Source organism: Gymnodraco acuticeps, unplaced genomic scaffold, assembly GCF_902827175.1.
Source record: "Gymnodraco acuticeps unplaced genomic scaffold, fGymAcu1.1, whole genome shotgun sequence".
Classification (NCBI taxonomy): domain Eukaryota; kingdom Metazoa; phylum Chordata; class Actinopteri; order Perciformes; family Bathydraconidae; genus Gymnodraco; species Gymnodraco acuticeps.
This window is the reverse complement of record NW_022990700.1, coordinates 1,624,959-1,652,363: the sequence shown is the minus strand read 5'-3', so window position 1 is coordinate 1,652,363 and position 27,405 is coordinate 1,624,959. Positions and strand designations below refer to the sequence as shown.

Genomic DNA, 27,405 nt, shown 5'->3' with positions numbered 1-27,405 from the left:
CAGATGATGTAAGCAATTTGTTAATAATAAATGTCTGGTAACACAGCATTGCAACCAAAAAAAAGAGAACGGCTTGAGCTTTGCTGGACACGGATGCACGTTATGAGCGACTTGGAGAGGAGAGAACAGGGGGAAAAGTTCAGCAGCCCGTGCAAGAGCACCACCTATTGATCCGTGTGACAGACTGACAGACTGACAGGCAGACAGCAACCCACAGGAATCTGACGTTGATTTTATCTTCTTCAGTGTAGCTCTCCTGCATTAAATACACCATATTTCTAGTGTAGAATAGCTGGTTTTGCTCTTGGGATTTGTTTTGCATTGACAACAAATATTAAGGGCAGTCTTTGCAGAGGATTCAGAGTGTGAGAAGAGATCATTTACAAAGCAGCCTCTCTATGGAGCAACATAATAGAGATGTTATATAAGAGGATGAAAAACAAGTTTGCCAGCAGGAGTGGAAGGAGATGTGTTCTCTATTATTAATTGAGCCATTTTTAAAGTTTGATTTGGCAGCCTGTCCCTATGTGTGTGGTCATTTTAAACTGCACTGAATGAGTGCACATGAATACAGCAGCGTGTGTGAGTTTGTTTGAGGGAAAGCACTGAATCTGGTCAGAGCTTTTTCCTTTGATGGAAATGATTTATTTTGAGGGAGGATGCAACCAGAACGGAAGTGCCTTGGGGGTCCGGAGAGATTTTAAATAGAAACCCCTCACTCGCTTTGGCCTCCCTCTTTCTCCCTCTTTCTCCCTCCTCCATCCTTTGCCTCCCACCACTTTGACTAGATTCCTGGCTGTGACTCTGGGCTCAGCAGCCATGTAATCCACCTCTGCCTTGCTCCAAAGGGTTATCTTACTTAAGAACTAGCATCTAGTGAGCATTCATCTGGAAAAAAACACTGCTTCATACATCTGTGTAACAAAACACAAAACTGTGCACAAACAGTGAATGGCGGCTGACGTCATGCAACTCCCTGTGGCTATGAAAGAGCGTTCACCTCGCTCATTTATCAGAAAAGCTCTCAGCGCCAGATCTGCACAGGCACCCCTCTCACATGGCGGACACATTTAAATGAAGTGAAATAAAAACAACACCAAAGTCTTCAACACGTTTTTGTCATCCTCTAAAACATCCTTACATAACAGGTTGGATTCTCCTCCTCCTCCTCCTTTCTTAACATCCAGATATATTTGGTACAATAGAGGATAACGGCAGCTGACGGGATTGATCTCAGGGAAATCGATAATATCACCGAGCACCGTGATCACGAGGATGGAGGTGGTGACCTGCGCTTGGCGCCGGGCTGCTTTGATCTTCCTCATCAGGGGCAGCCGCTTTTAAGATTAAAGTGCTGAGAGGGAAAACAACACAGAGAGGCGATGATGAAGCCAGGAAGGCAGTGAAGAACAGGGTGGGAGAGAGGTGAAGGTTTTTATGATCCTTTTCACCATCGCCTTTAATGATACCTACATCCCCGGTGGAGGCCAGGGAAAAGTTATGGCCGACCTTGTGTTTGCACAAGAGAGCTGCAGCCAGAGTTTCATTAACCCCCCAACATACACATTCCCTTTTTACTAATTAAGTCGCTCTAAGGGACGAAACACCATCTTCTTCCACACTTTATGCCTCCATCAGATATTTCTTTAGCAGCTTGCTCCAGCTCCTCATTGAAGCTTCAATCATCAAATGGATATTTTTCAAATTGTTGTCTGACATATCTGATATATTGGAGGTTTGGTACTGTCCCGTGAATCGGTTCTATTTCAAAATGTAATGGCTTCTTCCTTGGTCCATGCTACACCCTTCCACAAAGCATTGAGCATTATTTGGCTGCACAGCATGTGTTTGCAATGATTAGAAGTCTGGCCTTTAAGACCACTATGAGTGGTCAAACAACAACAACAACAACAACAACAACAACAAACTCGGTCTGAAAGTTATCTACACTAATTATTATTTGATCAATTGATTTATCTAACAAATGTTGGCAAAAAGTGAGGGGGAGAAATGTCATTTAAAGGTTCCTAGAGGCCGTGTTGTCTTCCAGTGTCTTGTCCAACCAACAATTCCAAAATCCATGATTTTCAGTTGTTGCTGCTGAGTCAGTTTAAAGACAATTAAAACCTTTTAGGATCACACTACGCCAGTAGAACATGAAGTAAGATGGAGTCGTTTGATGTCAGAAATGAAAGCATGTGATTGGGTTTGAACACAGTGTTTGTAAGCAGGCCTGCCATCATGGCGGTGAGCAGGTTTGGGTTGTAGACAGCTGCTCTCTCCTCTAATTAAAGATCAAAAAGCTTCTGGTGGAGGATGAACTCTGTATTTTAGTGGGGGCTGATTGAAGCCATTGTGGCGTCCTCATATGCTGACATGAGGGCATGGATGCTAGTGGAGGTGGTGTTGAATGTGTGTTGGGATTTTGGTGTTGTTGCTTCTCTGTGCACATGTAAGAGGTTGGTTCACATGTGTACGTGCCATAGTGGAGTGTCTTTGTTGGTGCTTTCTCTTGTGATCCACAACGATGGCCCGTTGAGGCTCAAAGGTCAGCCGTGTTGTCGGGCAATAAAAATGTGCATGTCAGTCAGCGCCGTGGTCTCAGCCTCGACTGCATGACATTACAAATGTGCTATTTCGAGAGGGAAGCGTCCTCCGAGTCCGAGGTGTGACCACACATCCTTGTTGGGTGGGCTGTGCTGACTCACTGGGGTTAGTGCAAAATATGGCACAGATATGATATCATGGCCGAGACCCCCCCTCAGCATCCACCCGCTGCTTATCTCTGTCTGTCTGTCTGTTCAGCGCTGGCATCCCGCTCCATCACTCATCTCCCTCACTTAGCAGCAGAAATGGCATTTGCATAATGCTGTTTGTTTTCGCTGAAATCACAGATCCAGGAACCGAACCCTGGTTACGGTGCATTAAAAAGTGTTCTGCACACAGCCAGGGCAGCTGATTAAATACAAGTCGGGTCTGTTGTCTCAGCAATGCATCAGCGCTGCATAATAACGTCTTCAGCGTGCCATCCATATGTTGAGCACAGCTATGCACTCCGAAGATGGAATAAGGAGGGAGGCGAATAAGTATGTTCACTTCTCGTCTTTTCTTCATCCTGCTTATTCATTACATGTGAAATACCTGAGGTTGATGGTTGTTAAGAGGCACTGCCTGTACTATAATACTGTTCTCTGAATGTTAATTAGCTTGCTGTGAATTAAAAGATTTAAACAAACCAGCTGTGGTGGCTTCTGGGATGGAGGAATTAGTGGGGCGTGAGCGTTGCCTTTATTACGATCATTATCCTGACAGGCGCTGGTTTCTTTACATGAGTAAGGGGATCGGGGCGTCGGATATGGGACGAGCCGATGACCAGAGGGAGCCGGACCCTGGCCCCCACGTTACTCTGCGTCCGTGTGAAGGATGCAGCTTCTTGTGTCTGTGAATTAGCAACCATTTTGATCTTGTTTGTCCAAACTGATCCTGTTCCATTTTATTTTCAGCTTGTGGAAAATAAGCTTGTGTTATTTTTACTCAGTGTTGCCATGACAACGCAGCCTCCTTCTTTTTTCTTTTTTTGGTGGATCTCGGGGAGTCAAGGAAAAGCAAATAAGGCCTCGTTTTTTCTAGGGACTTCTTCAAGGTTTTTCACATGTATAATCCAGGTGAAGGTTGCACTGTTTTTCAAGACGCTGGATTGTTGTTGTTTCTACGGTTTATGGATGTTTGCCTTTTGAATAGTACAAGATAGCTGATAGTACAAGACATTTTCAACAGTTATAGTAAATAGGGCTGCAACCAACAATTAGATGAATCATTGCATCGTTGATTAAATGCGTTTTTAAATTGTCTAAAAAACATTCATTACAGTTAACTAAAGACACATTCACATTGCTTGTTTTGTTCAACCGTACCTCCGACAAACAAAGATATTCAGATTAAAAGCTATAAAACAGAAAAAAGATGAACAATTCTGTCATTTGAGAAGCTGGATAGCATGGGCGATGAAGAGGATTGAAGTTATAATCTAAAAAATCTCAATTTTTGTGTATTCTCTGCTATGGAACTAATGAACCTCACATTTAAAAACAGGCAACAGATGAAGTCTCTATGTTTGTGAAACTTTGATTCTGCCTGCTCTGTTTGCTCTGCAGAGCTTTCCTAAAGGCTTAAAACGAGGATGCAGGTTGTCCAGAACAATGTCATTAGTTAAGCTGAGTGGCCACACAGAGCAATATATTAATACGGTCAGCAGCATAATTACAGCACAAGAGCAACATTTAATCCTGCAGCTGTGTACGTGCATGCCAAGTTCTCTGTTTAATGTTTAGTCCATGGAGACTAAGAGGCCATGAGCCCTAAACACATAATTACAGTGTTCTATAGGGGAAAACCTGGTTAAGAGACACATACATGCATGCAGTTTATTAATGAGCATGGTAAAATGTGCCAAAGACATGCATATCTTAAAGCAATTATGGTTATGTGTAAATCTGTTCAACGATAATTCATGTCATGTATGCATTTGTACATCTGATGGTGGCTTTCCAAAATGCTCTGAAATGCAGCTTATAAAATGAATTGATAAGCCTTAAGATATTGGAAGAGTACTCCTATCTTTTATATACTTGGCTTGTCATTTGCTATGATTACCAAGACTTTCCCCTGCAGAGAGCGAAGTTACGCCAAGTTTAAATTGGTCGTAATATTCGTTCATAATGGCCGGTACAGGGAACAAAACCGCTGCGTGTCTTAAAACAGGGAGTAAGTTAGCCAGCTCCATTACAAGCCTTTAATGTGCTGATGACTCCCTTAATGATTCTGTCAGGCACTTTCTCCACTGAAGCTAAGTAGCTGAAAAATGACCCGTTGGAAAGGGAGTCATAAAGGCGTCCATGTTGTCACTTCCCTCAGGATGTGTACGGCCCGCAACTCTTTCAGAATACTCCCTCCTTGACCCCTAATATTTAATTTGAAACTGGTACTTATCCGGACACAGAGAGCACAACAAATGAATAACCTCAGACCCACCCTCTGATGTGCTGTTGCGTCTCCTCCAGCATTTAGAAGGACACAATTAAACGAGTGGCTGGAGTGCTCTGCAGCAGCACACAGCAGAGGAAGCGCTGAGCAATATGGTGGACGTCTGTCATGAGTAGAAAGACAAGCACACATGCCAACAGTCATACCAGCACATCATGGGAGGTTTGTTCACCCTGTGCTTTCTTCAAAATTGTACTAATGTAAAGAACAATATGGATGTAGCATTTTTCTCAAACCCAAAAAGGTTATATTTCATTTTGTATATATCTTTGTAATCATTTAAATATAATAATGCACAATAACACCATTGTTAGTATCTGAAAAAAGGGTTTACGCTCAGGTTTGTATTGGGCCAAACATTAAAAAAGAGAACTTATGAAGAGAACTTATTGTTATCTATCCTGACTTTGTTGTTATGCTTGGGGTTAGCAAGACAGCAAAGAGGTATAACTCCTTGTTACCTTTGAAGAACAACCTGTTTTTAAAACACAATAACATAAATCCTAGTAATCTTTAGGCATTTTGGAGCGGTAGTAGGCTAGTTATCAGTGATTAATGATGTTAATGGGACAAAAAGCGGGCTTCACGAGGGTTTCCGCTGCACATATATTGAGAAGATTTATTTTGCATGTCTACATGTTTGTTTGCGTTTTTTGAGCTATCAAGCGGACAAATCAGCGTTTAGTTGTTTTTTGAGATGTTAAAGTTGGCGGGATCTTTTAACCAGGTACAAAGAACTTCAAAAGTAAAATACAGCATTGTTGGACACATCTTTTCATAAGCAACAATAAACAGAAAGGACTGCTATACATGAATCGAACTGGCACGATGGTTTCATTACAGGGAGAAAGTGAGCGCATGTTTGTTCAAATAAAAATCTACACACAGTATGTATTGTGTTAGGCTCGTCTATTGGCAGCTCCCTCCCATGTCGGCGGGTGACAGCTGATGTAGTTGTAATGGAGGTCTTGTAACAACCGCAGCCTGTCAGATTTCTCAGGGAAACACAAATGTACTCCTTGTCACTCTGTCAGATTCTTAATGGGGGTTTGTTAGCCCAGAAACATATCTGAAGTGAGCCTCTGTCACTGTGCAACCAGCCTTGATGTTTTTTAAGTTAGCCAGGCTTGTTTGTATCTTCATCTCCTTTATATATTCACTGCTGTCAGTATTTTTTGTAATGTTGGTACTCTCCACAAGATGTCTCCCTCACTGATGCTCACTGGGCTGCCTGTGTGATGTTAATGGAGTTACTGAGGAGTGCTTGTGACAAGGAGAGTGAAGGTCGCTTTGGAGACCGGCAATCCAGCGTGGGACAGTCTGTCTCTCACTTCTCTGCAGATTTTCTTAATGGATGCTGGTGCTGGGAAAACCTTCTCACCTGCTTCGTATTCTCAGGTGTGCAGTGAAGAGGCTCTTATCACACTGAAATGTCTTTTTTATTACTCAGAAATAATTTTTTGTCCAGGAGGGAACATGCTAAAAGACGGAATACTCCACTTACAGCTTTCTTATTGTGAATTAATAACTCATATGTTGCCTTAAAACATTCTAGGATTGGTTGGTTTCACTGCCATGTTTAGTATGAAGGCTGCACCATATTGACATTTAATGTGTGAATCGCAGAGTTTTGCTATATGTTGTGTCTGCAATGATTGATTAGTCGATTGACAGAACAATTGTTGCCAACTGCTAAAGTAATGAATTAATCCTTTAAGTATTTATGAACAAAAAAACAACAAACATGCCGTTTCCAGCTTCTGCTTTCTTGCTTATCTGTTTATAGCATACTAAGGTAAATATGTGTTGGTTTTCTGACCGACAACATTTTTTATTTAAAGATCATCATTGGATAAATGTTAGTTGCGGCCCTATTGTTGTGTCACATGAATTTTATATTGCAGTTGATGTGATGGAAATGATCCTGCTGTCAAGGATTTGATTTGTTTGCATGAGGAAACGTGACTTTACTGCTCTGTGTTTCTGCACAACACCAGAATAGTGCACCCACCCCTTTAGCTTGTCACAGAACAAAATGTACTCCCTGGCTCCCAGATTTTCGCTGAACAATAACCTTGCCTGTACTGAGAGATAGAGAGGGGAAGTGCCCGTATTTTGTGTCCCTCTCTGAGCTCATGTGATGTCCGAGCAAATGTAAACAGCACCATCTGTGAGGCCGTAATTGTGCTGCCATTTTACAGAGCAGCCAGGAGGCAGCGTGCAGGCCCAGGTGTTCTCCCTATACTCTTAAACCCCCCAAAACACACACACACACACACACACACACACACACACACACACACACACACACACACACACACACACACACACACACACACACACACACACACACACACACACACACACACACACCACACACCACACACACACACACACACACACACACACACACACACACACTTCTGTATGAGCCTTGAATCCAAGCTCAGTGACTTAACAAGGGACATTTTAAAAGGTTTTGTAGACAATAGGGTTTTTTCTCAGACATCACAGGAAAAAAGCCCAGGTGTAAACTGTATGCTTTTTAGTTTCAGGTTCAGGAAACACCTGCTTCAGTTTCAGGTTGCTTGTATTGTTCATGCTAGCTACATGGCATACTGGGAAACTTAAATAACATAGAGACATCGTTAATGTTGTGGGCTTTTGAAGAAAATCACAGGTGTTACGTAAAATGTCTGCTGTGATAAAGGCCAGAGGTTATTTATGATATACAGTTTATTCAGCTTTTTGTGCATGAGTCAGTGTATGAGAATGTATAAAAAAGGGATTTTTTGTAAGTGTCATGGCGGTTACATTTTGGTAGAAAAGGGGACATTTGAAAAAAGGCTTAAAGGTGGGGTAGGTAAGAATGGAGAAACCAGCTCGAGTGCGCTAAATTTTGAAAGTACACAACTAGAAAAAAATATGCCTCTTCCTTCAGACTTCCTTACAGAGCCCCTCCTCCAACACACACGAACGCGCACATGACCAATGAGGGCACGAGATAAGTTTGTGCACAGATGGAAGGCTGACAGGCAGGCAGGCCATCCAGTTACTTTAGCCGGGCCGGCTCAGATGATTGGTCGTGCTTTTTACAGTACTACGGCTTCCACAGATGACGTTTTTTTATATATTTATTGTCAAAGTATTTCATGTATTTATTGATATCGGGATGTTAAGAGCATTCCTTGTAATATAACAAAAAGTGTTTCTGAAGTGAATTACCCTACCTTTAATATAAGCAAAACACGTTTCTTATTATTTAAAAATTAAAATGTTACCTCCCACTATTGCTGTAAAATACTGATTATCTTTAATAGCAAGAGTAGTGACAGACTTGCATATTATAATGTTGCTATTTTGTTCCGTTCAGTACATGAGGTGCATTGCATGTGTCCGTCCTGGGAGAGGGATGCCTCCTCTGCAGCTCTTCCTGAACTTTCTTCCATTATTTCTTCCTGTAAAGACTTTTTTTGGGAAGTTTTTCTTATCCCAATAGAGGCTTGTCATAGCTGTCAAGATTGTAAAGCTCCTTAAGGCAAATTTGTGATTTGTGATAGTAGCTACTCTATACACATACAATTGATTTGGCTATTGAGTGAGGGAACAAGGAAATTATTTTCGACACAACCAATAATTAAAAATCCTTCTGGTTCTGAGATTATGAGTCAAGAAATCCATCAGTCTGTCCATCAAAAGATAATTAATGCCATACTTTTTGACAATCCGTTATTCTTGAGGTATTTATCAAGCAGAAAGATTTTCATCAAGTTTCATCTTCTTAAATATTAGGACTATTAGGCTTTTCTAGGATTGATATCATTGTGATTGGAACTTTTTGGGATTTCGTATCGCTGCTCGGACAAATCTATTTTGTGGAATATTTGACTCTTTGTAATTGGGATTGGCATTTCCCAGTTTTTCTGGTATCTTTCAGACTAAACGATGTGTATTTATTTTTAAAGAGCATATTTATGTAATTATGATAATAATCAGTCCTTTATCTTAAATTCTAATTCATTCATATCAAAAGCTCTGTATGCACCAGACACACTCAGTGTCCTTGTTATGCACCAAAATGTAACATTTGCTCCAGGTTTATCAAAACATGTAGTTCATCGAAAAATAATAAGAGTGAAAGATTGTTGCTGAAAGTCAGAGACCACCCTGATAAATACTTTCTGCTTCATTTTGATCAGATTGTTTACCTTTTCAAGAGTATTAGCCTCAGTTTTGTAAAACAGAGAGGTTTAGCTTCTGCTAGCAGCCTCTTCCGCTCACAGGATTGTAGCTGCTTTCTTCATCAACATGGCGAAGGATGGTAGTGAAGATAGGGAGTCTGCAGGCAGCAGCTAACGATCCCAGAGGTGATAGCGATATCCGATCGACAGGCTGATAATGAGACAGAGAGAGAGCGAGTGGAGAGGAGGGTTCAGTGGGAGCTCTTGTAAAACAGGATAAGGATGCGGCCGTCCTCGCCTGACTTTTCACTCCTGAAAAAATCAACATGGCAGCAGCTCATGTATTTTTAGATGCCCTTTTTACGCAGTGTTTTGCTCGTGCACACTGCATGCAATGAATGATAAGAGTTTAAGAGCAAGAAGTGGCTATTACTTTGCAGTGTCACTATAATTTGTGATGATATGAAAAAAAATTGGCTTGGAAACACACATGGCGATAAGTGATGATGATGGCTGCCTAGTGTAAATGCTCAAGGGCCTCGTTTCACGGACCGTATTTTTTTATTTGTTTTCCTACTCATCGATTGCACTGCAATACACTGCAACAGACCAAATCCAACTGCAGTGCTGTGTTTTACTGTGGCTGTGTGGGTGTAAGTCTTTTTTTAAGAGTGAGAAGCAGAGAAAAATGAAAGAAGGAGGAGGAGATAGTTTACTGCTACATCTCTGAGCATGTGTAAAAACAAACAGTATTAATGACGCTTTTCCAATGTGGACAGCTCTCCCCTATCAGTTAGGGGGGTTGGGATGCAAAGATATTAATGATAATTGTCATAGATTTGGTAATTGTTTCAAATGGTTGCCTTTTCACTTACCGTTAGTGTTATTGTATTTTTTTAATGTTTTGTACAGCTATGGTTAAATCCTCTCCCTCCACCTCAACACTCAAATCTAGACTATCATCAATTAGCCACAAAGAGAACAAGTTAAAGATTAATTTGATTGTTCAATTGATACTGATATAGTGAGAATCTGATACACAGCCCTAATCTTAGTATTTTCTGGATGTTTAGTATGCAGAATTAGAAACAACACCAAGCAAATAAAGGATGTTGCTTGCATTAGTAAGTCAAAGTGGAAGTAGATATTTATATTAACCCCCCAACCCCAGCCACCATGGCCCCTAGCACAGGCCGTGGCCTTTCAGTCCGCAACGACCTTTCGGATGACCTTCTCACTATGCAGAGTCCACACCACGTGCTGCAACACGTCTGTGGAGTCATGTTCGCATGAGGGGTGACATGATGCTGGAGCTAGAAGTGCTTCCCAGTTGAGATGATGCTGGCAGGTGCGAAAGAAGTACTGAGGAATACCATGCTCTAAAACGTCCTGAGTTTGAAATGGTACTTAAACGTGGGGTAGGTTAGTTTGAGAAACCGGCTCGAGATACACTTTTTGTTATATTCCATGGAATGCTCTTAACATCCTGATAGCAATATATTAAGTGCTTTGACAAAAAATCCATGAAACAAATTAATCTGTGGAAGCCGTAGTACTGTAAAAAGCACGACCAATCATCTGAGCTGGCCCGGCTAAAATAAATGGACGGCCTACCTGCCTGTCAGCCTTCCATCTGTGCACAAATGTATCTCTTGCCCTCATTGGTCATGTGCGCGTTCGTGTGTGTTGGAGGAGGGGCTCTGCAAGGAAGTGGCAGATTTTTTCCGGCTGTGTATTGGTATTTTCAAATTCTAGCGCACTCGAGCTGGTTTCTCCAAAATTACCTACCCCACCTTTAAGTAAAAGGAGAAAAGCTTTATCTGCAAAATGTAGTTAAAGCTTCAAAATGTAAAGTATACATTGTGCAGAATTTCTCCTGTTGCAGAGTTAAAGTAATACTAGTGATTAATACATGTAAGAGCGTTTTGTTGTTGTGGTTTGTCAATGTGGAATCATACTTAGATACTTTGTTTACTTCTGGATTGATTATTATTAAAGGCTAAATGTTCAAGGTCAGTTATTTGTCACATCCAAATGCAGTTATACTCCCTTAATGCAACATAAGAGAACCAACAAAAGCCTATATTGATAGTATAGTAAAGTTGCAATATTGATTGACATAGTGTGTTTTTTAGGGAAAAACTAACTTGGAACTATAAGTGTCAATTCAATGTATTGGAGAAAAAAGTCCAAAATGTTTGTGTGAAGTGAAGTAGAAGTATAAAGTGGCACAGATTAGAATATCAGTACTTGACTTGATGTAATTGGTTACCCACCACTGCTGGATAAAGGAAATAAAACATATTCCTATCGTGAAAGATTGTCAGTACATTTTGTTGAAAGTGTATTTTTGGCTCCGTGGTTGAAATACTGTCAGCGTTATTGATTGTCACCAGTTTGTCTTTGAAGTGGCTTCGTTTAATGGACTCCCCTCTCTGTCCTCCAGGACTACACCTTGACGATGTACTTCCAGCAGGCTTGGCGGGACAAGCGTCTGTCCTACTCCGAGATCGCCTACAACCTGACGCTGGATAACCGAGTGGCGGATTCGCTGTGGGTGCCTGACACCTACTTTCTAAACGACAAGAAGTCCTTCGTTCACGGCGTCACCGTCAAGAACAGGATGATCCGTCTGCACCCGGACGGCACGGTGCTTTATGGACTCAGGTAAGCCTTTTACCCCTGCCCTTCATAGTCTGTCATGACTCATGACCATTAGTGGATTGATCACAAGGCATGATTAAGTTATGTGTAATTTTATCAGAGCGGAGCCTCTTAATTAACTCACACTTTGAATTTTAAATATTGTAGTTTTCTGCTCGGCATGATGCAACATACAGTAATGTGATATTTCTTCAACTTGGCTCTTATTATTTGGTTTTTCCATCATTCTTACTGGTCATTATAATTTTATACTCATTAAGTTAATAGCTGAGGTCCTGGATCGAAGCAACATTGTTTAAAATTGACGGCTCAAGCAGCATGAGTAGTTCAATAAAGATAAAAGAAAGGTTGTTTTCACTACCATTGTAAAGCTACAGAAAAGGGCACCCTGCACCCGAGAAAGTGCATCTTCAACGTTAGGTTTCACTCTCAAATACATACGGTTTACATGCCGTACTTATGTGGTTAGATTTAGGAAAAAGATAATTGAAATAAGTATGCCTACCTTTGTTCTGTAGCGTTGCGCAATTAACATGTTGTATCTTCACTTGAATAACTTGGACAACTTAAACATGATGCAGTGACAAACTGAGACTCTATTTAAAAGAACAATAAGAGATTACTATAGACTGACAAAAAACAAAACTATGTAAATGTTTTAATATTCTTTATTGTATTTTGGCTCTCTAGAAATACTAGAGAATTGTACCTCTTCGGGCCGCCTAGCACAAAAGACCATTTTGTTTGAGTTACAGCTAATACACACAAAGAGACTGTGTTGGGTATTTTTGAAAATCTGGTTTAACTGTCTGATCATTATTTCCTGTTGGATTGTCAGCGTGTTTTCACATCTCAGCACTTTCTTCAGTGAGTACAATGTTATATTATGGCCACATCTATGAAAAAAAGGCCTGATAGTAAAGCCTTACACAACTGTGAACAGATGATCCCCTGATGATCATCAATTTCAATAATGGATTGGTTGTGATCAATAATAAAGCAGGGCGGAGCAAACAGCCGAGCTGAGGCTGATTGTGCGGGAGGTTTCAACGCGTCTACAAGACATTTCTTTGTGGTGTTGGACTGTGATGCCTCTGAGGAGTGTGTCATCCATTATTGAAAACTCATAATCAAAAATGTAGAAGTTCAATACAAACACTGGATCTGTATTTGTTCTGATGCTGCTGTTTGACTTCACAGGCTAGCACAGCCCGCCCATCACTGTGCTGCTGCCTCCTCTGATCTGTGTGTTTGTGTGTATGCGTGCTTGCGTGTGTGGTGTGTGCAAATGATCTCAGATTAGTGTCCCTGTTCAAAAAGATGAGATTATTGTTGTTAATTCAAGATGTTGCAGCATTCAGTCATCCTCTCTCTCCACTGAGATGCCCTTCTTGCGCAAATACTGCTTAAAAAATGTAAGTATCTGCACTGCACCAGATTATTCATCGCTACATTTTGTTTCAACAGTCAAGAAATGTAATTCATAACATTCTGACTCAATTACATAAGCCCCATATTTTGGCATAACAGTCTAAAAAGCAATGGAGGCCAGGAGAGTTGTGTTGTGAAGTTGAGGGTGTGCGTGCAGCAGAGGGTTGTTAGTTGTTACCTCAGATACGTTGTCCTTGTCAGTGCTGGTGCCTCCCGGCTCCTCCATTATTTGGTTTGTGGGTTTGGTCCAGGTTTTATTTGATGCTAGCAAGTCCAGACACAAGCTTCTGTCAGAGTCAGCCCGGCCAGATGCCTGTGCGCTGAGAGCACGCTGACACATACCTGTAGAGACGGCCGGCTGGTAGCAGCAGCAGGGATTGGCTGGATGAGAAAGCAATGGCTAACTGAGAGGAGACCCACAGTCCTCCACGGGAAAACAGCTAACATGTGAAAACACGTCCTACAAGGCCGTTATAGCCGTGGCATAATGTGTTTGGCTATCAATTCATTTGAGTCTTTATCACCAGTGTGTATAGAAATGTATTTATTAGGATAAACCCCTTGAGATGCACCATCTCGTCTTCAAGGGGGCCCCGCCAAAAGCAATGTCTTACATACATGAACAAAATAACAAAAAGTAAAGCAAGACAAACAAGGACAAAACACGTATAGTCTGTTAAGTTTTTAATACTCTTATCAACATATGAGTGGACAAATATGCTTTATGCTAATGTTTATTATCATTTGAACAATGACAAATATTCTCATGAATATTAAACACAACAACCTCTGAACATTACAAATATTCGCCTCAATTCAACCTGGAACCTCTCTCATACAATAATACAATACAACGTGTGTGTGTGTGTGTGTGTGTGTGTGTTGTAGAGGAAACTTCTGTGTAGCTATGCAGTGGGAGTCACCGACTCAGGAAGGAGACACGGGAAGAGCAGTAGCTTTGATGTCAAACACATGATGGTTTATTTGGAGTTAACGGCCGGAGGATTCACATCACAAGTCCAAGAGTCAGAGGTTCTGACTTCACGGTAGAGTTGCCACGTCAATTCTGGAGAGCCTCTCTCTTGCCAGCCCATCTAACTGGTTTCGCAGAGAGTAAACAACATATTTGAGAAGATAGCCTAAACAGTGTGGGAACACTGAGCTACTTGCCTCGGACACCTATGACCTCGAAGATTTCACCTTGGAGTCCACAAATACAGAGAAGGAAGTGTCCCAGTGTACCCACAACACAGACCATCTGTGACCCAGTATTGACCGGTCACAGAATGGGAACAATAACATTATTGGCTAAGCAGCCTGTGTCCTTAAAGAAGGTACAGACATCAAGGTTTGTCCTGTATGTTACAAATTGGCGTCTATGATAATTATTTCCATAACGTGTGTGTGTGTGTGTGTGTGTGTGTGTGTGTGTGTGTGTGTGTGTGTGTGTGTGTGTGTGTGTGTGTGTGTGTGTGTGTGTGTGTGTGTGTGTGTGTGTGTGTGTGTGTGTGTGTGTGTGTGTGTGTGTGTGTGTGTGTGTGTGTGTGTGTGTGTGTGTGTGTGTGTGTGTGTGTGTGTGTGTGTGTGTGTGTGTGTGTGTGTGTTGGATCGTTGGAGCTATGTGCAACTCAAGGCATATGCTCGAACGGGAGCTGCCTGGACGCTGCAATCATGTTGCGCGCACTATCCGTGCTGCAGGGCTGCCAAGTTTCAGTAACAAGTAGGAGTGAGACTTTCGGGGGGAAGATGCGTTTAGATATTTTTTTTGCCTTTTTTAACGTCGATTTAGAGGAATATCTCAATTTAAATTAACATTAAGACTGTTGTGATGTCTTCACCCCCATGCCAGCTGCCCTCCCTGCACTGTTGGCCTCCTTATGCTTATATAGTGTTAATAATTGACCAGCACAAGTAGAAATGAAAACAATTGTAACAAGAAAAGGTTTGACAAATAAAATACATTTATTTATAAAATGTCAATATAAAGAAAACATAGCAGCCTTTTAAGAAATAATAGCAGCCTTTTCCTTTAGTGCATATTTTTTTTAAGAGTAACAAAATTAGAACCAGAATAATATATATATATATATATATAATATATATTATAAATAAATAAAGTGCATGTCTTTGTTTGTGTGTTTTGGTTTAAATGACATGTCTCATGTTGTAGGTGTTTGTGGCAGATTTTGATGCCTTGATGACAGAGGGAGGGGGCTCCCATTTGAAACACTGTGGCTCAAGGTTTGCCATCTTCACAGTCATGATGGATGATAGAGTTCCATCAAGAGCCAAACAGTTTTTCGGGTTTTGTTCAGTCCCACCACAGAGAACACTCGTTCAGCATCAGCATTTGAATGTGGAAGTACCAACACCAACTTGGCGATACGAGAGAGCCTCCCAAATCTGCTCGTACCGGTCACCTTTGCAAAATGTAGGAAGCCTAATTACTCTCAAGTATTTTTGTATAGAATTAAGTTGATTACGTCAATGGGTATTTCAAAGGGTGCAGAATAATTCTTACCTTATTCTTCATTGATGCCATGTTCCCCCAAAAGCTCTCAATGTCGAACGTGGCTGGGTCTTCGGGCATGGCAATGTCCATGGACTGGTAGTCCAGAAACTCCTCACTCAGTTTGTCACGCTCGTCAGGTCCGTTGTATGGGAGAAGTTCAGGAAACCTAAAAAGAACACAATGTGCACTGATCTGGTAAAGTAATGTAGCTGAAACGGGTTGTTTTTCAGATGTGGTCATTAAACTTTACAATCTATTAAGAAAATGTTAAGAAAATGTGACAAGAGCCAAGAGTCTTTAACCTGCTCTACTTAAGCATATTGAGATAACTTGTGTTGTGATTTGGCACTATAGATAAATGTACTTGACTTGATACCCCAACTAACCTGTCGACAAAGTACAAGGCGTCTTCCACTCCACACTCTACCCTCTGCTGGACATCCAGAAACATGGCATGTTTTATCTGGGGCTCTCTCATGGGGAGTTTCTTCATGGCATACTCCACAGCCCTCACCAGAAACGCCACTGCTGCCTGCTGGAACCTCTGCACTTGCTGCGGTGTAATGTCTCCTACATCAAGGAGCCTGTTGAGTGTAACTCGAGTAGTGAAGCCGATCACCAGCTTTTCTCCTACGAGAGACACAATAAATCAACAACGTCACAGAGGTCATTAAGGTGCTGTATGCGATTCTGGAGAAAGATTGATGCAATATGTTCTTATTCCCAACACCAACATGTCAGTATGAGACTGGGAATAAGACTGGTGTTGAGTCACTTTAGCAATCATCAACAACCACAATAGCTAACTTGAAAGCACCCCTTTAAGTATCTTCATCACATCAGTGATTGATTGATTGAATACTTTATTAGACAGAAATGCAAACAGCACAAGGTTCAGTCACACATTTGGGCTAAAAGGATAACATAAAAAAGTCCTGTGGACTTGTTTCCATTGTGGTCCTATGTGTGTGATGAGATGACATTATCAAACTCATAACTTGTCTGCACAAGCAGCCCTCTAACAAAACAGTACTATGTGAGTGAGATCAGTGAGTGGATAGTGTATGTGCATCTGCTGATGTGAAACTTGGAGGATTACCTGGCAATTGGTTTGATGGGTCCTTATAGAGGATTTCATGCAATTCCCGGTGCTGCGGGCTTCAGAAACTTCGAGAGAAACTTGCGGATGATGAAAAAAGGAACAAACATAGTACATTATTACTAGCATACTGTATCCCAACCTTCCCAATTTACCTCATCATGTAGAAGGAAGATGGAGGACTTCTCTCTCTGGAGGAGGAGGTTGAAGGTGGAGAAGACTGGCAACGTTGCTTGATAGAAGAGCAGGTACACCTCTGTCATTGGGTTAGAGCAGAGGTGCCCAGTACGTCGACCGCGGGCGACCGGTCGCCCGCGGGGGCAATGCTGGTAGACCGCGAGTCATTCATTAAAAAAAATAAATCCAGCTCCGTTTAAAATAGACAAAACAGGTTTTTGAACCCTCCTCCCTTGGCCTCCTTGCCACTTAATTCAGGAGTTTACTTGATTGACAGAAAAAGCGACCTATCGCTTTCCAGTCTGTTAACCCAGAATGCAAAGCGATATAAAATCAGTCAAGTGCGGGAAAACTCAAATTAATGTAAACAAGAGACAAATAACAAAATGAGTGCGGGACCGAGCAAGAAGCTAAAAACATACCACTTCCACCCAGAATGGGAGGAAGAATATTTTGTTGTGATGTCACATTCAAACGTGATTTGCCTTATTTGTAAAGCAAGCGTCGCTCTGCCAAATAAATGTAACGTGGAGAGGCATTATCGGAGTGTTCACAAGGCATATGACAGCGACTTCCCTCCGAGTAGCGAGTTGAGAAAGAGAAAGGTGAGGGAACTTAAGTCACAATTAGCTGGACAGCAGTCACTTTTCTTAAAGCCGACATCCACCGCAAAGGCAGCCACTGAAGCATCTCTACAAGTGAGTCACGCTATAATCAAACACAAAAATCCTTTCAAGATGGAAAGATGGTGAAAGAAGCCTTCGTAGAAGCAGCAGACGCCTTGTTTCGGGATTACACAAACAAAACAGAAATAGTAAACGCTATCAAGGCCGTCCAATTATCACGGAGCACAGTCACACGTCGCTGTGAAGTCATGGCTGAGGATTTGACCCAGCAACTCAGGAAGGACATAGAAGACTGCGAGTGTTTCTCACTCCAACTAGACGAGTCCACTGACGTGAGCGATACAGCACAATTGTGCGTTTTTATCCGGATGGTGTTCACAGACATGACGGCGAAAGAGGAACTGCTGACAATTCTGCCAATGAAGGAACACACTCGGGGCGAGGACATTTTTCGGACGTTTAAAAACTTTGTTGACAAAACTAAACTCCCCATGTCTAAGTTGAGTTCCATCACAACGGATGGTGCGCCTGCGATGGTGGGCCGGTGTAATGGCTTCATCGCAAAATGCAGAGAGGATGACATATTCCCTGACTTTCTGAATTATCACTGTATCATACACCAGCACACACTTTGTGCTAAAATGCTGAACATGAAAGAGGTAATGGATGTGTCACTTAAAGTGGCCTGTTCTATTCGGGCAAGACCTCTTCAAAGACGGCTGTTTCGTGCATATCTGGAGGATGCCGACTGTGTTCACACTGACCTCTTACTACACACCGACGTAAGATGGCTGAGTAGGGGCAATTTTCTCGAGAGATTTCGAGTGCTTCTACCGGAGATAAAGGCATTTCTCCATGGCACCAAGCTCGCGGAGTACGCACGTCTAGATGACGAGGAGTGGCTGTTAGATCTGGCGTTCTTAACAGACATTACACACATGTTAAATGAGCTGAACTTGGAGCTACAAGGGAAAGACAGAACTGTGGTTGACATGATCAGCTCAGTTAATGCCTTCAAACGAAGACTGCATCTGCTGTGTTCAAAGCTGCAGCGCAAAGATTTGGCCAACTTCCAAAACATCGCCTCTGAGCTGGAGAAGCAAGGGAAGGACAGCGCGCTCCTTGACAGTGCGCGCTACACAGAGCAAGTCAATAACATTACATCTGACTTCGAGAAACGCTTCCGAGACTTCGCTTTGCTCGAGCCAATCGCCACATTCATGTGCTATCCATTTAGTGAAGACCATGATATTGATTCGCTGGCCCAAAACATCGGAGCAGTGTTTCATCTGAACCCGTCTGCGCTGGAGGATATATGAGAGAGCGAGAGAGAGAGAGAGAGAGCGAGAGAGCGAGAGAGCGAGAGAGCGAGAGAGAGATTTATTAGACATAAATGCAAACAGCACAGGTACAGTACTGTACATTTCCTTAGCTCATAGTAAGTATCCATTAGATCACACAAGCAAATACGTGATGATTTAACTAACACTGCTATTAGTCACGGTTGTTTGTTGTTAAACCCACCGCAGCAACCTGCCACACTGCTCACCAGCAGCCTGTGTAACATTAGGGAGTGGCTATATACAGGACCGTCCTGTACACAACGCCAAATGGCTATATACAGGACCGTGCTGTATATAGCCATTTCAGAGACCTTATATACAGGACCGTCCTGTATATAGCCATTTCAGAGACCTTATATACAGGACCGTCCTGTATATAGCCATTTCAGAGACCTTATATACAGGACCGTCCTGTATATAGCCATTTCAGAGACCTTATATACAGGACCGTCCTGTATATAGCCATTTCAGAGAGCTGTGTACAGGACGGTCCTGTATATAGCCATTTGGCGTTGTGTACAGGACCGTCCTGTATATAGCCATTTCAGAGACCTTATATACAGGACCGTCCTGTATATAGCCAGCCAATCGGGGGCAGAATAGGGCGGGCTCACCCTGTCCCTGACTCGAACTACGGCAAGCCTCAAGCAACAAGTTATGGACATATATCATTAAATATAAAAATAATTATAAAGTAGTGAGAGGGGGGGAAAAGCGTGTGAAATGGCAAGTGTGGCGTGTGAAGAGGTTACATTGTGTGACTCTCACTCTCAAAGGGTGAGACTTGGCAGCTCTGAGCTAGCACCAGATGCTAACAACAACAATGCACGTAAGGTCTCTCTCGCTTGCTCGGGCCACACATACACACACCCTCCCGGTCCTCCCAATAGCCAGTCGGTGCCTGCCGGTGAGCGTGGAAGTGTGGTCTGCCACAAGCGGGCGGCAGGAGCGGGGCTGTCAGCATCAGCTTGTAGATGGTATTTTAAACTCGATGCGCTCTGAAACTACGGGGCGGCCGAGGAAAAAAAAATACACATGCGTTAATTGCGTTAAATTAGTGGCGTTAATTTTTTTTTGCGTTAACTTGACAGCCCTAATATATATATATATAAGGGCTGTCAAGTTAACGCACCGCCTCTGACTCCATATCTCTCGGCACTACAATATATATATATAAAAAATACACATGCGTTAATCGCGTTAAAATAATTAGTGGCGTTAATTTTTTTAACTTGACAGCCCTATAAATAGGGTTAGGGTTAGGGTATATATATATATATATATATATTGTAATGCCGAGAGATATGGAGTCAGAGGCGGTGCAAGGAAGGTGCAAGAATAGTGATTTATTCACAAGCTGCAAAGGACATGTTGTCGGGTAGCAGCCCGGGTCGACAAGAAAGAGCCAAGAGGGTACACACTATTTATAGGTAACCCATAACATGTCCGTGTGGGAACAATAACCGCAACTGTAGTTCCAAGTTTGAATTATGTCCCAGTGGTTAAATAGGTGGTCACCACACAAGCCCCCCCAGAATTCAAACATGGCAAAAAATATATATCCCCACGTCCGTGGAGGAAGCACCACAAGGGCCGAGGGTGGGGCCGCAGGTGAGGACCGGGCCATGGAACGGGCCATGGAACGGGCCACGGAACGGGGCGCAGGAGAGGGCAGGGGCCCTAATGAGGGCGAGGGCACCCATCACACCAGGGGGCGGGCCGTCGTAAGGGGGCCGCAGAGGTGTCGCGGATGAACCCAGCAGGAAAGAGCGCAACCCGGCCGCAGGCAGACGCACAAGGCGGCGGGCACGAAGTCCTCGGCAGGCGTCGAGGTATCCCCGGAAGAGGAGGAGCAGTCTCCCCGGGAGGAAGGAGCGCAACCCGGCCGCAGGCAGACGTGCAACGGCGGCGGGCCCCGAAGTCCTCGGCAGGCGTCGAGGGTATCCCCGGAAGAGAGGAGCAGTCTCCCCGGGAGGAAGGAGCGCCAACCGGCCGCAGGCAGAGCGTGCAACGGCGGCGGGCACTAAGTCCTCGGCAGGTGTCGATGGTATCCCCAGGAAGCAGGGAGAGCAACCCGGCCGCAGGCAGACGTGCCGCGGCGGCGGGCATGAAGTCCTCAGCAGATGTCGAGGTATCCCCGGGAAGCAGGAGAGCAACCCGGCCGCAGGCAGACGTGCCGCGGCGGCGGGCATGAAGTCCTCAGCAGGTGCTGAGGCATCCCTGGGAAGCAGGAGAGGCCAGACAGGGTCCCGGAGCGCGCCACCCATGGGCCGATGGAGCATGGGCGACGTCCAAAACCGTCGAGGCGAGACGGGGTCCAGGAGTGCACCACCCAGGCGTCGATGAAAACGTGAGTGGCGTCTGGAACCGCCGTGGAGGTGGTGAAAAGGTGAGAGTGTCCACATGAGGTCAACCGGCTGGTCGAACCTCCTCTCCGGCACCAGAAAAAAAAAAAAAACTCAAAAGGGCTGATAGCCGTTAGCACTAGCCGTCGTTAGCCCCACGTGGTTAGCCGCTAGCTGGCAGCCATGGGTAGGTGGCAGCCGTCGTTAGCCCCACGTGGTTAGCAGCCGGGACGTGCAGCCGCACGCCCCGAAGAACAAACCCACGAGGTAGCAATGGGGTCTCCAGCCTTCTGCGGAGCGCGCACCGAGCCTCAGTCCGCGTGCCGGTGGCAGTCACGGACGTCTCCAATCAAACCCCAGCATTTCGAGAAAGGAACTCGAGTTCCTTTTGCCGTGTTCGGCTCCGTCCCGGAAACTTCTCAAGACGTATCAGGGTCACCAGTATAGTGCCGAGAGATATGGAGTCAGAGGCGGTGCAAGGAAGGTGCAAGAATAGTGATTTATTCACAAGCTGCAAAGGACATGTTGTCGGGTCGCAGCCCGGGTCGACAAGAAAGAGCCAAGAGGGTACACACTATTTATAGGTAACCCATAACATGTCCGTGTGGGAACAATAAGCGCAACTGTAGTTCCAAGTTTGAATTATGTCCCAGTGGTTAAATAGGTGGTCACCACAATATATATATATAGTACAATATCTTCCTCTGAAATGCAGTAGAGTGTAAAGTCGCACGAAGTTGAAGGTGTAATAATGTACTTACGGAAATGTTACTTTCTCTAAAGAAAATATAGTATCATGGGAAATGTTGGAGCCAGTGTTTTTGGAGTTAAGTTAGGATGTGTCGACATCCAATCGTTTGATTTGAATCATTCTTCTTTAAATTAGTCTCATTTGAGTACTCTTATCTTTATGGTAGTACAATACACAGCCACTGGTGAACACTTTAAATCTTAATGAGCAGAAATGCTTCGCAGCATATTAAGCCATGACTTTAATATGTGCTAAACAAATGAAATAAACACGTAATACTGACTAGATAAACACCTTGTGTGCACATGTCTATTGTTCAAAATCAATTTCCTGCGCCACTTTATTGCTTTCTTTTGAATATTAAACGCTGTATATATATATATATATATATATGTCACGCTATGAGGTGCGATGTTGTCTCGCTAACACCTTGCATAATAAGCAGAAACAGTAAACATATTATTTGTGTGTGTGTGTGTGTGTGTGGGATGTGTCTGTGGGTGTGTGAGTGTTATTTTTGGGGTGCATACAGAGGAGGAAGGGTAAGGGTAAGGGTGTTGGGTGCTGCATATATATATAGTGTATCCCAATCCTGCCAAATCCTGGTGTTCAATTATCAGGAGGAGCAGAACATTGCAACAGTGCTCCCAACTGTCACTTCAGTGCTCGGTTGGACTCTCGGGGAGAGGCAGTCTGATCTAATTACCCAGCCCATGAAAAGGCTCAACCAATAACACAGATACCGCCCAGGCTGCAAGAAAAGAAACACACACACAAAAGGAAAGAACCCACTTTTTCCCACTTAGCCTTTCATTTTATGCAGGAATAGAGGAAAGTCCATTCGGTGCATGACTCCTGATGCACGTCGCTCAACATTCACAGAGCGGGAATGAGAAAAAGAGGGAGAGCCAGAAAGCAAGAAAGAAAGAGACATGAAGGTCAGACTTCATTCAAAATGGAGAAATTATTAGGATTCTCTCTCCCCCTCCCTCCCTCCCCTCCCGGTCTCCTCCTCTCTGTGAATATTGTAACTCCTTTTGTGAGAGGACATATCCTTGTGCTATGGAGACTGACGTCCTCTTTTGTCTGGGCGAGGAGTGTGCCACTCTGCAGCTCAATAGATGACATCGCATGGCCAGGAGGAGAAAGCTGCTGAGTGGAGAAAGAGAGGGATTTAAATAAGCCTTTTTCTTCTGTCAAGATCATCAATACAGGCTTAGAATCGCCTTCACAGTTATCCCTCCCTCTCAAACTATTGATAAGGCAAGGTGTTTCGTATGTGTGTGCCTTTGCTTTGAAATCAAGAAACCCATCCTTTGCTTTGGCACATGCTGGACTCTTTTTGTTGCCACTGCAGACATTTTATTTTCAAATTTGGCAACAGTGCCTGAGCAGGGAGAGACACTCCTGCATGCCATGTTTCCTCAGCTCTCTATCCAAAATGGAGGAAGCTTCTCCATCTTAATTGAACTTCTAACTCCATTACAATGTCCAGGTAATAAAATCTTCAGTTTGATTAAAGGAATGCAGGTTTGTAACCCGCTTGTATAAATGCCAATCTGCATGTTGGCGTCTGCTCTGACGCTCCCTGGAAATGAGATTCTGTCTGGGAATTTGTGGTGGTTGTGTTGTGTCCGTAAACAAGGTCATTTGGAAATAAAGGTGCACAGGCTGCCTTGAGGGGGGGTCCACACACACACACACACACACACACACACACACACACACACACACACACACACACACACACACACACACACGCACGCTCCGTGTTCTATTAGCTCCGACGCAGAGCAAATGTAGCGTGTGTGAATCTGCGTGATCTGTTAGAGCGTGGCCTCTCCTCCGGCAGGTTGGGATGAGAGAGAGGGACTGGCCCTGATGTTGATGAAGAGCAAACAAGCCTGTGCTTCATGATCACTGCTGCTTCTACTGCTGCTGCTGCTGCTGCAGAGGTCCACGGCAGACTCTCGCTGCAGCGGAGATGACGAGGAGGAGGAGGAGGAGGAGGAGGAGGAGGAGAGGCGAAGCCGAGGAGGGAATCCTGCAGAGAAATCCTCATCCTTCTCTCCTCCTCCCTCGTTTCCAGCTGTTTCTGAATTGTTACCGTTCGTATGATTGGACATGCTAGCTGGGCCAGGGGATGCAGAAGCAGCTCTTGATCAGTGATGCAGAGTCTCAGACAAAAAAGCTTCGAGACTTCTGCCGATGATGTAGGTGGGCTATAAATAGGCTGTTATTTTTACCCCTGCCATTTTGGCCTCATTTCCACTTTTCCCCTGTGCTTCCTCTGCCACCGTGATGATTTAGAGGTGGTGGTGAGTGATGAGTGTTTGGCTGGTAAAAACCCCGGTAAATTGTGTCCATAAAGGGGTAAACTAGGACAGAAATAAGACTCCTGTGTTAATCCCCCAGTGCACCATGGCCCTGCTAACTGGCTCTTACATAAGAGCCCAGAGAGCAAGAAAAAGGAGGCAGCGAGAACGAGACAGAGAGTGTGTGAGAGAGAAACACTGAGCATCTCTACATCTCAAAAATGAAATTCTTAACTTGCCAGGCTGGGGCCCAGGGGAGCTGCAAGACCTATGTAGACGGATTTCAAATAAACTTTTGCTCTTAATTATTAAAGACAAAGCACAAGTTTGTAGTCCTGATGAAGTTAAGAGGAAATACATTGTGAATTAGTTTTGACTGCCACAGTATCCCTCCGCTCCATGGCACCACAGTTTATCCTGTCTTATTCTAATGCAAGGAAAGAAAGAGTTTGGAAATGTTCCTAAAATGTGAATAGATACATATTTCTCAGACTAGATGAAAAAACTCAGTAAGTAGATAGTAACCAGCCAAGACAAGGGAAACCCAAGGTCAAAAATACATCAAACTATACTGGGAATTCTCCCGCAGGCTGCAGTTACTGTTAATGGTCGCATGATGCTATCATATTATACTCTGTGTGTGTGTGTGTGTTGTGTGTGTGTGTGTGTGTGTGGTGTGATGTGTGTGTGTGGTGTGTGTGTGTGTTGTGTGGTGTGTGTGTGTGTGTGTGTGTGTGTGTGTGTGTGTGTGTGTGTGTGATGTGTGTGTGTGTGTGTGTGTGTGTGTGTGTGTGTGTGTGTGGGTGTGTGTGTGTGTGTGTGTGTTGTGTGTGTGTGCTCACCCGCTGGGTCTACCAGACCCTCCTTCCACCAACACACTTACCTCCTTTTCCCCTCTCTCTCCACGTGAGGTTCTTACCCTCATTACCTCTGCCCGCCCTACCCCCTGTCCTCTGGACCCTATCCCTTCAAACCTCCTTCAGACTATCGCTCCTGATTATTCTACCGTTTCTCACCCATTTCATCAACACTTCTCTAACTTCTGGTCACTTTCCAAACAGTCCTCAAGGAGGCAAGAGTAAACCCTCTCCTAAAGAAACCACTCTCAACCCGTCTGATGTTATAACTACAGGCCTGTCTCTCTCCTCCCGTTCCTGTCTAAATCACTTGAACGCGCTGTCTTTAAACAACTCTCCTGTTATCTCAATCAGAACAACCTTCTGGATCCGCACCAGTCTGGTTTCAAGGCAGGTCACTCCACAGAAACTGCTCTCATTGCTGTCACGGAGGAACTGCACACTGCCAAAACTGCATCCCTCTCCTCTGTCATCATCCTATTGGACCTGTCTGCTGCATTCGACACGGTGAATCATCAGATCCTCCTTCGCACTCTCCAAAAACTTGGAGTTTCAGGCTCTGCACTTTCCCTCCTCACCTCATACCTGAAAGACCGTACCTACAAGGTGACTTGGAGAGGGTCTGAGTCCGACCCTTGTCAATTAACTACGGGGGTCCCTCAGGGCTCTGTTCTTGGTCCCCTCCTCTTCTCCCTGTACACAAACTCGCTCGGATCAGTCATTAGCCCGCATGGTTTTTCTTACCACTGCTACGCTGATGACACCCAATTAATTCTGTCCTTTCCCCGCTCAGAGACCCAGGTCGTTGCACGCATCTCTGCTTGTCTAGCTGACATCTCTCAGTGGATGTCTGCTCACCACCTCAAGCTCAACCTTGACAAGACTGAGCTGCTCTTCCTCCCGGGAAAAGATTGTCCCACTCTTGACCTAACAATCAACATCGGCACCTCAGTTGTTTCCCCGACTCAGACTGCAAGGAATCTGGGTGTGACCCTAGGTAACAACCTGTCCTTCACTGCAAACATCGCTGCTACAACCCGTTGCTTCAGATACACGCTTTACAACATCAGGAAGATACGTCCCCAGCTGACTCAGAAAGCGACTCAGGTTCTGGTCCAGGCTCTCGTCATCTCACGCCTAGACTACTGCAACTCCCTCCTGGCTGGTCTACCTGCATGTGCCATCCGACCTCTGCAGCTCATCCAGAATGCAGCGGTCTTCAACCTTCCTAAATTCTCCCACACCACTCCGCTCCTCCGCTCCCTTCACTGGCTTCCGGTAACTGCTAGAATCCACTTCAAGACACTGGTACTTGCTTACCATGCTGCGAATGGATCTGGCCCTTCCTACATCCAGGACATGGTTAAACCGTACACCCCAGCGCGTGCACTACGCTCTGCATCAGCCAAACGACTCGTTGCGCCCTCGCTGCGAGGGGGACCCAAGTTCCCATCGGCGAAACACGTGGGTTTGCTGTCCTGGCTCCAAGATGGTGGAATGAGCTCCCCATTGACATCAGGACGGCAGATAGCTTGCACATCTTCCGGCGCAAACTGAAAACTCATCTCTTTCGACTCCCACTTCGAGCGTTAGAACTATTAACGAAGGTACTTTTATACTAATAAAGGACTGGCTTACCTAAAGCCAGTTGAGTAGCACTTGAAATGTTTGGCTCTATGAAACCTGATGTACTTATATGATTCTGTTTTCTTCAAGGTTGTGTCTTCCTGGGCGAATGTACTTATTGTAAGTCGCTTTGGATAAAAGCATCAGCTAAATGCAATGTTGTTGTGTTGTGTGTGTGTGTGTGTGTGTGTGTGTGTGTGTGTGTGTGTGTGTGTGTGTGTGTGTGTGTGTGTGTGTGTGTGTGTGTGTGTGTGTGTGTGTGTGTGTGTGTGTGTGTGTGTGTGTGTGTGTGTGTGTGTGTGGTGTGTGTGTGTGTGTGGTGTGTGTGTGTGTGTGTGTGTGTGTGTGTGTGTGTGTGTGTGTGTGTGTGTGTGTGTGTGTGTGTGTGTGTGTGTGTGTGTGTGTGTGTGTGTGTGTGTGTGTGTGTGTGTGTGT

The 27,405-nt window shown here is 44.1% G+C and overlaps 1 protein-coding gene across 2 annotated transcripts in view; it reads left to right on the top strand.

The window, feature by feature from the left end:
- The window catches only part of gabrb2a (gamma-aminobutyric acid type A receptor subunit beta2a), a 40,529-nt gene that overhangs the window by 1,555 nt on the left and 11,569 nt on the right, over positions 1 to 27,405 (top strand). For both annotated transcript variants that reach the window (XM_034231080.1, XM_034231081.1), the window contains exon 4: positions 11,671 to 11,891. In XM_034231080.1, the coding sequence (XP_034086971.1) occupies positions 11,671 to 11,891 (221 nt within the window). The remainder of the gene's footprint in view (positions 1 to 11,670; positions 11,892 to 27,405) is intronic.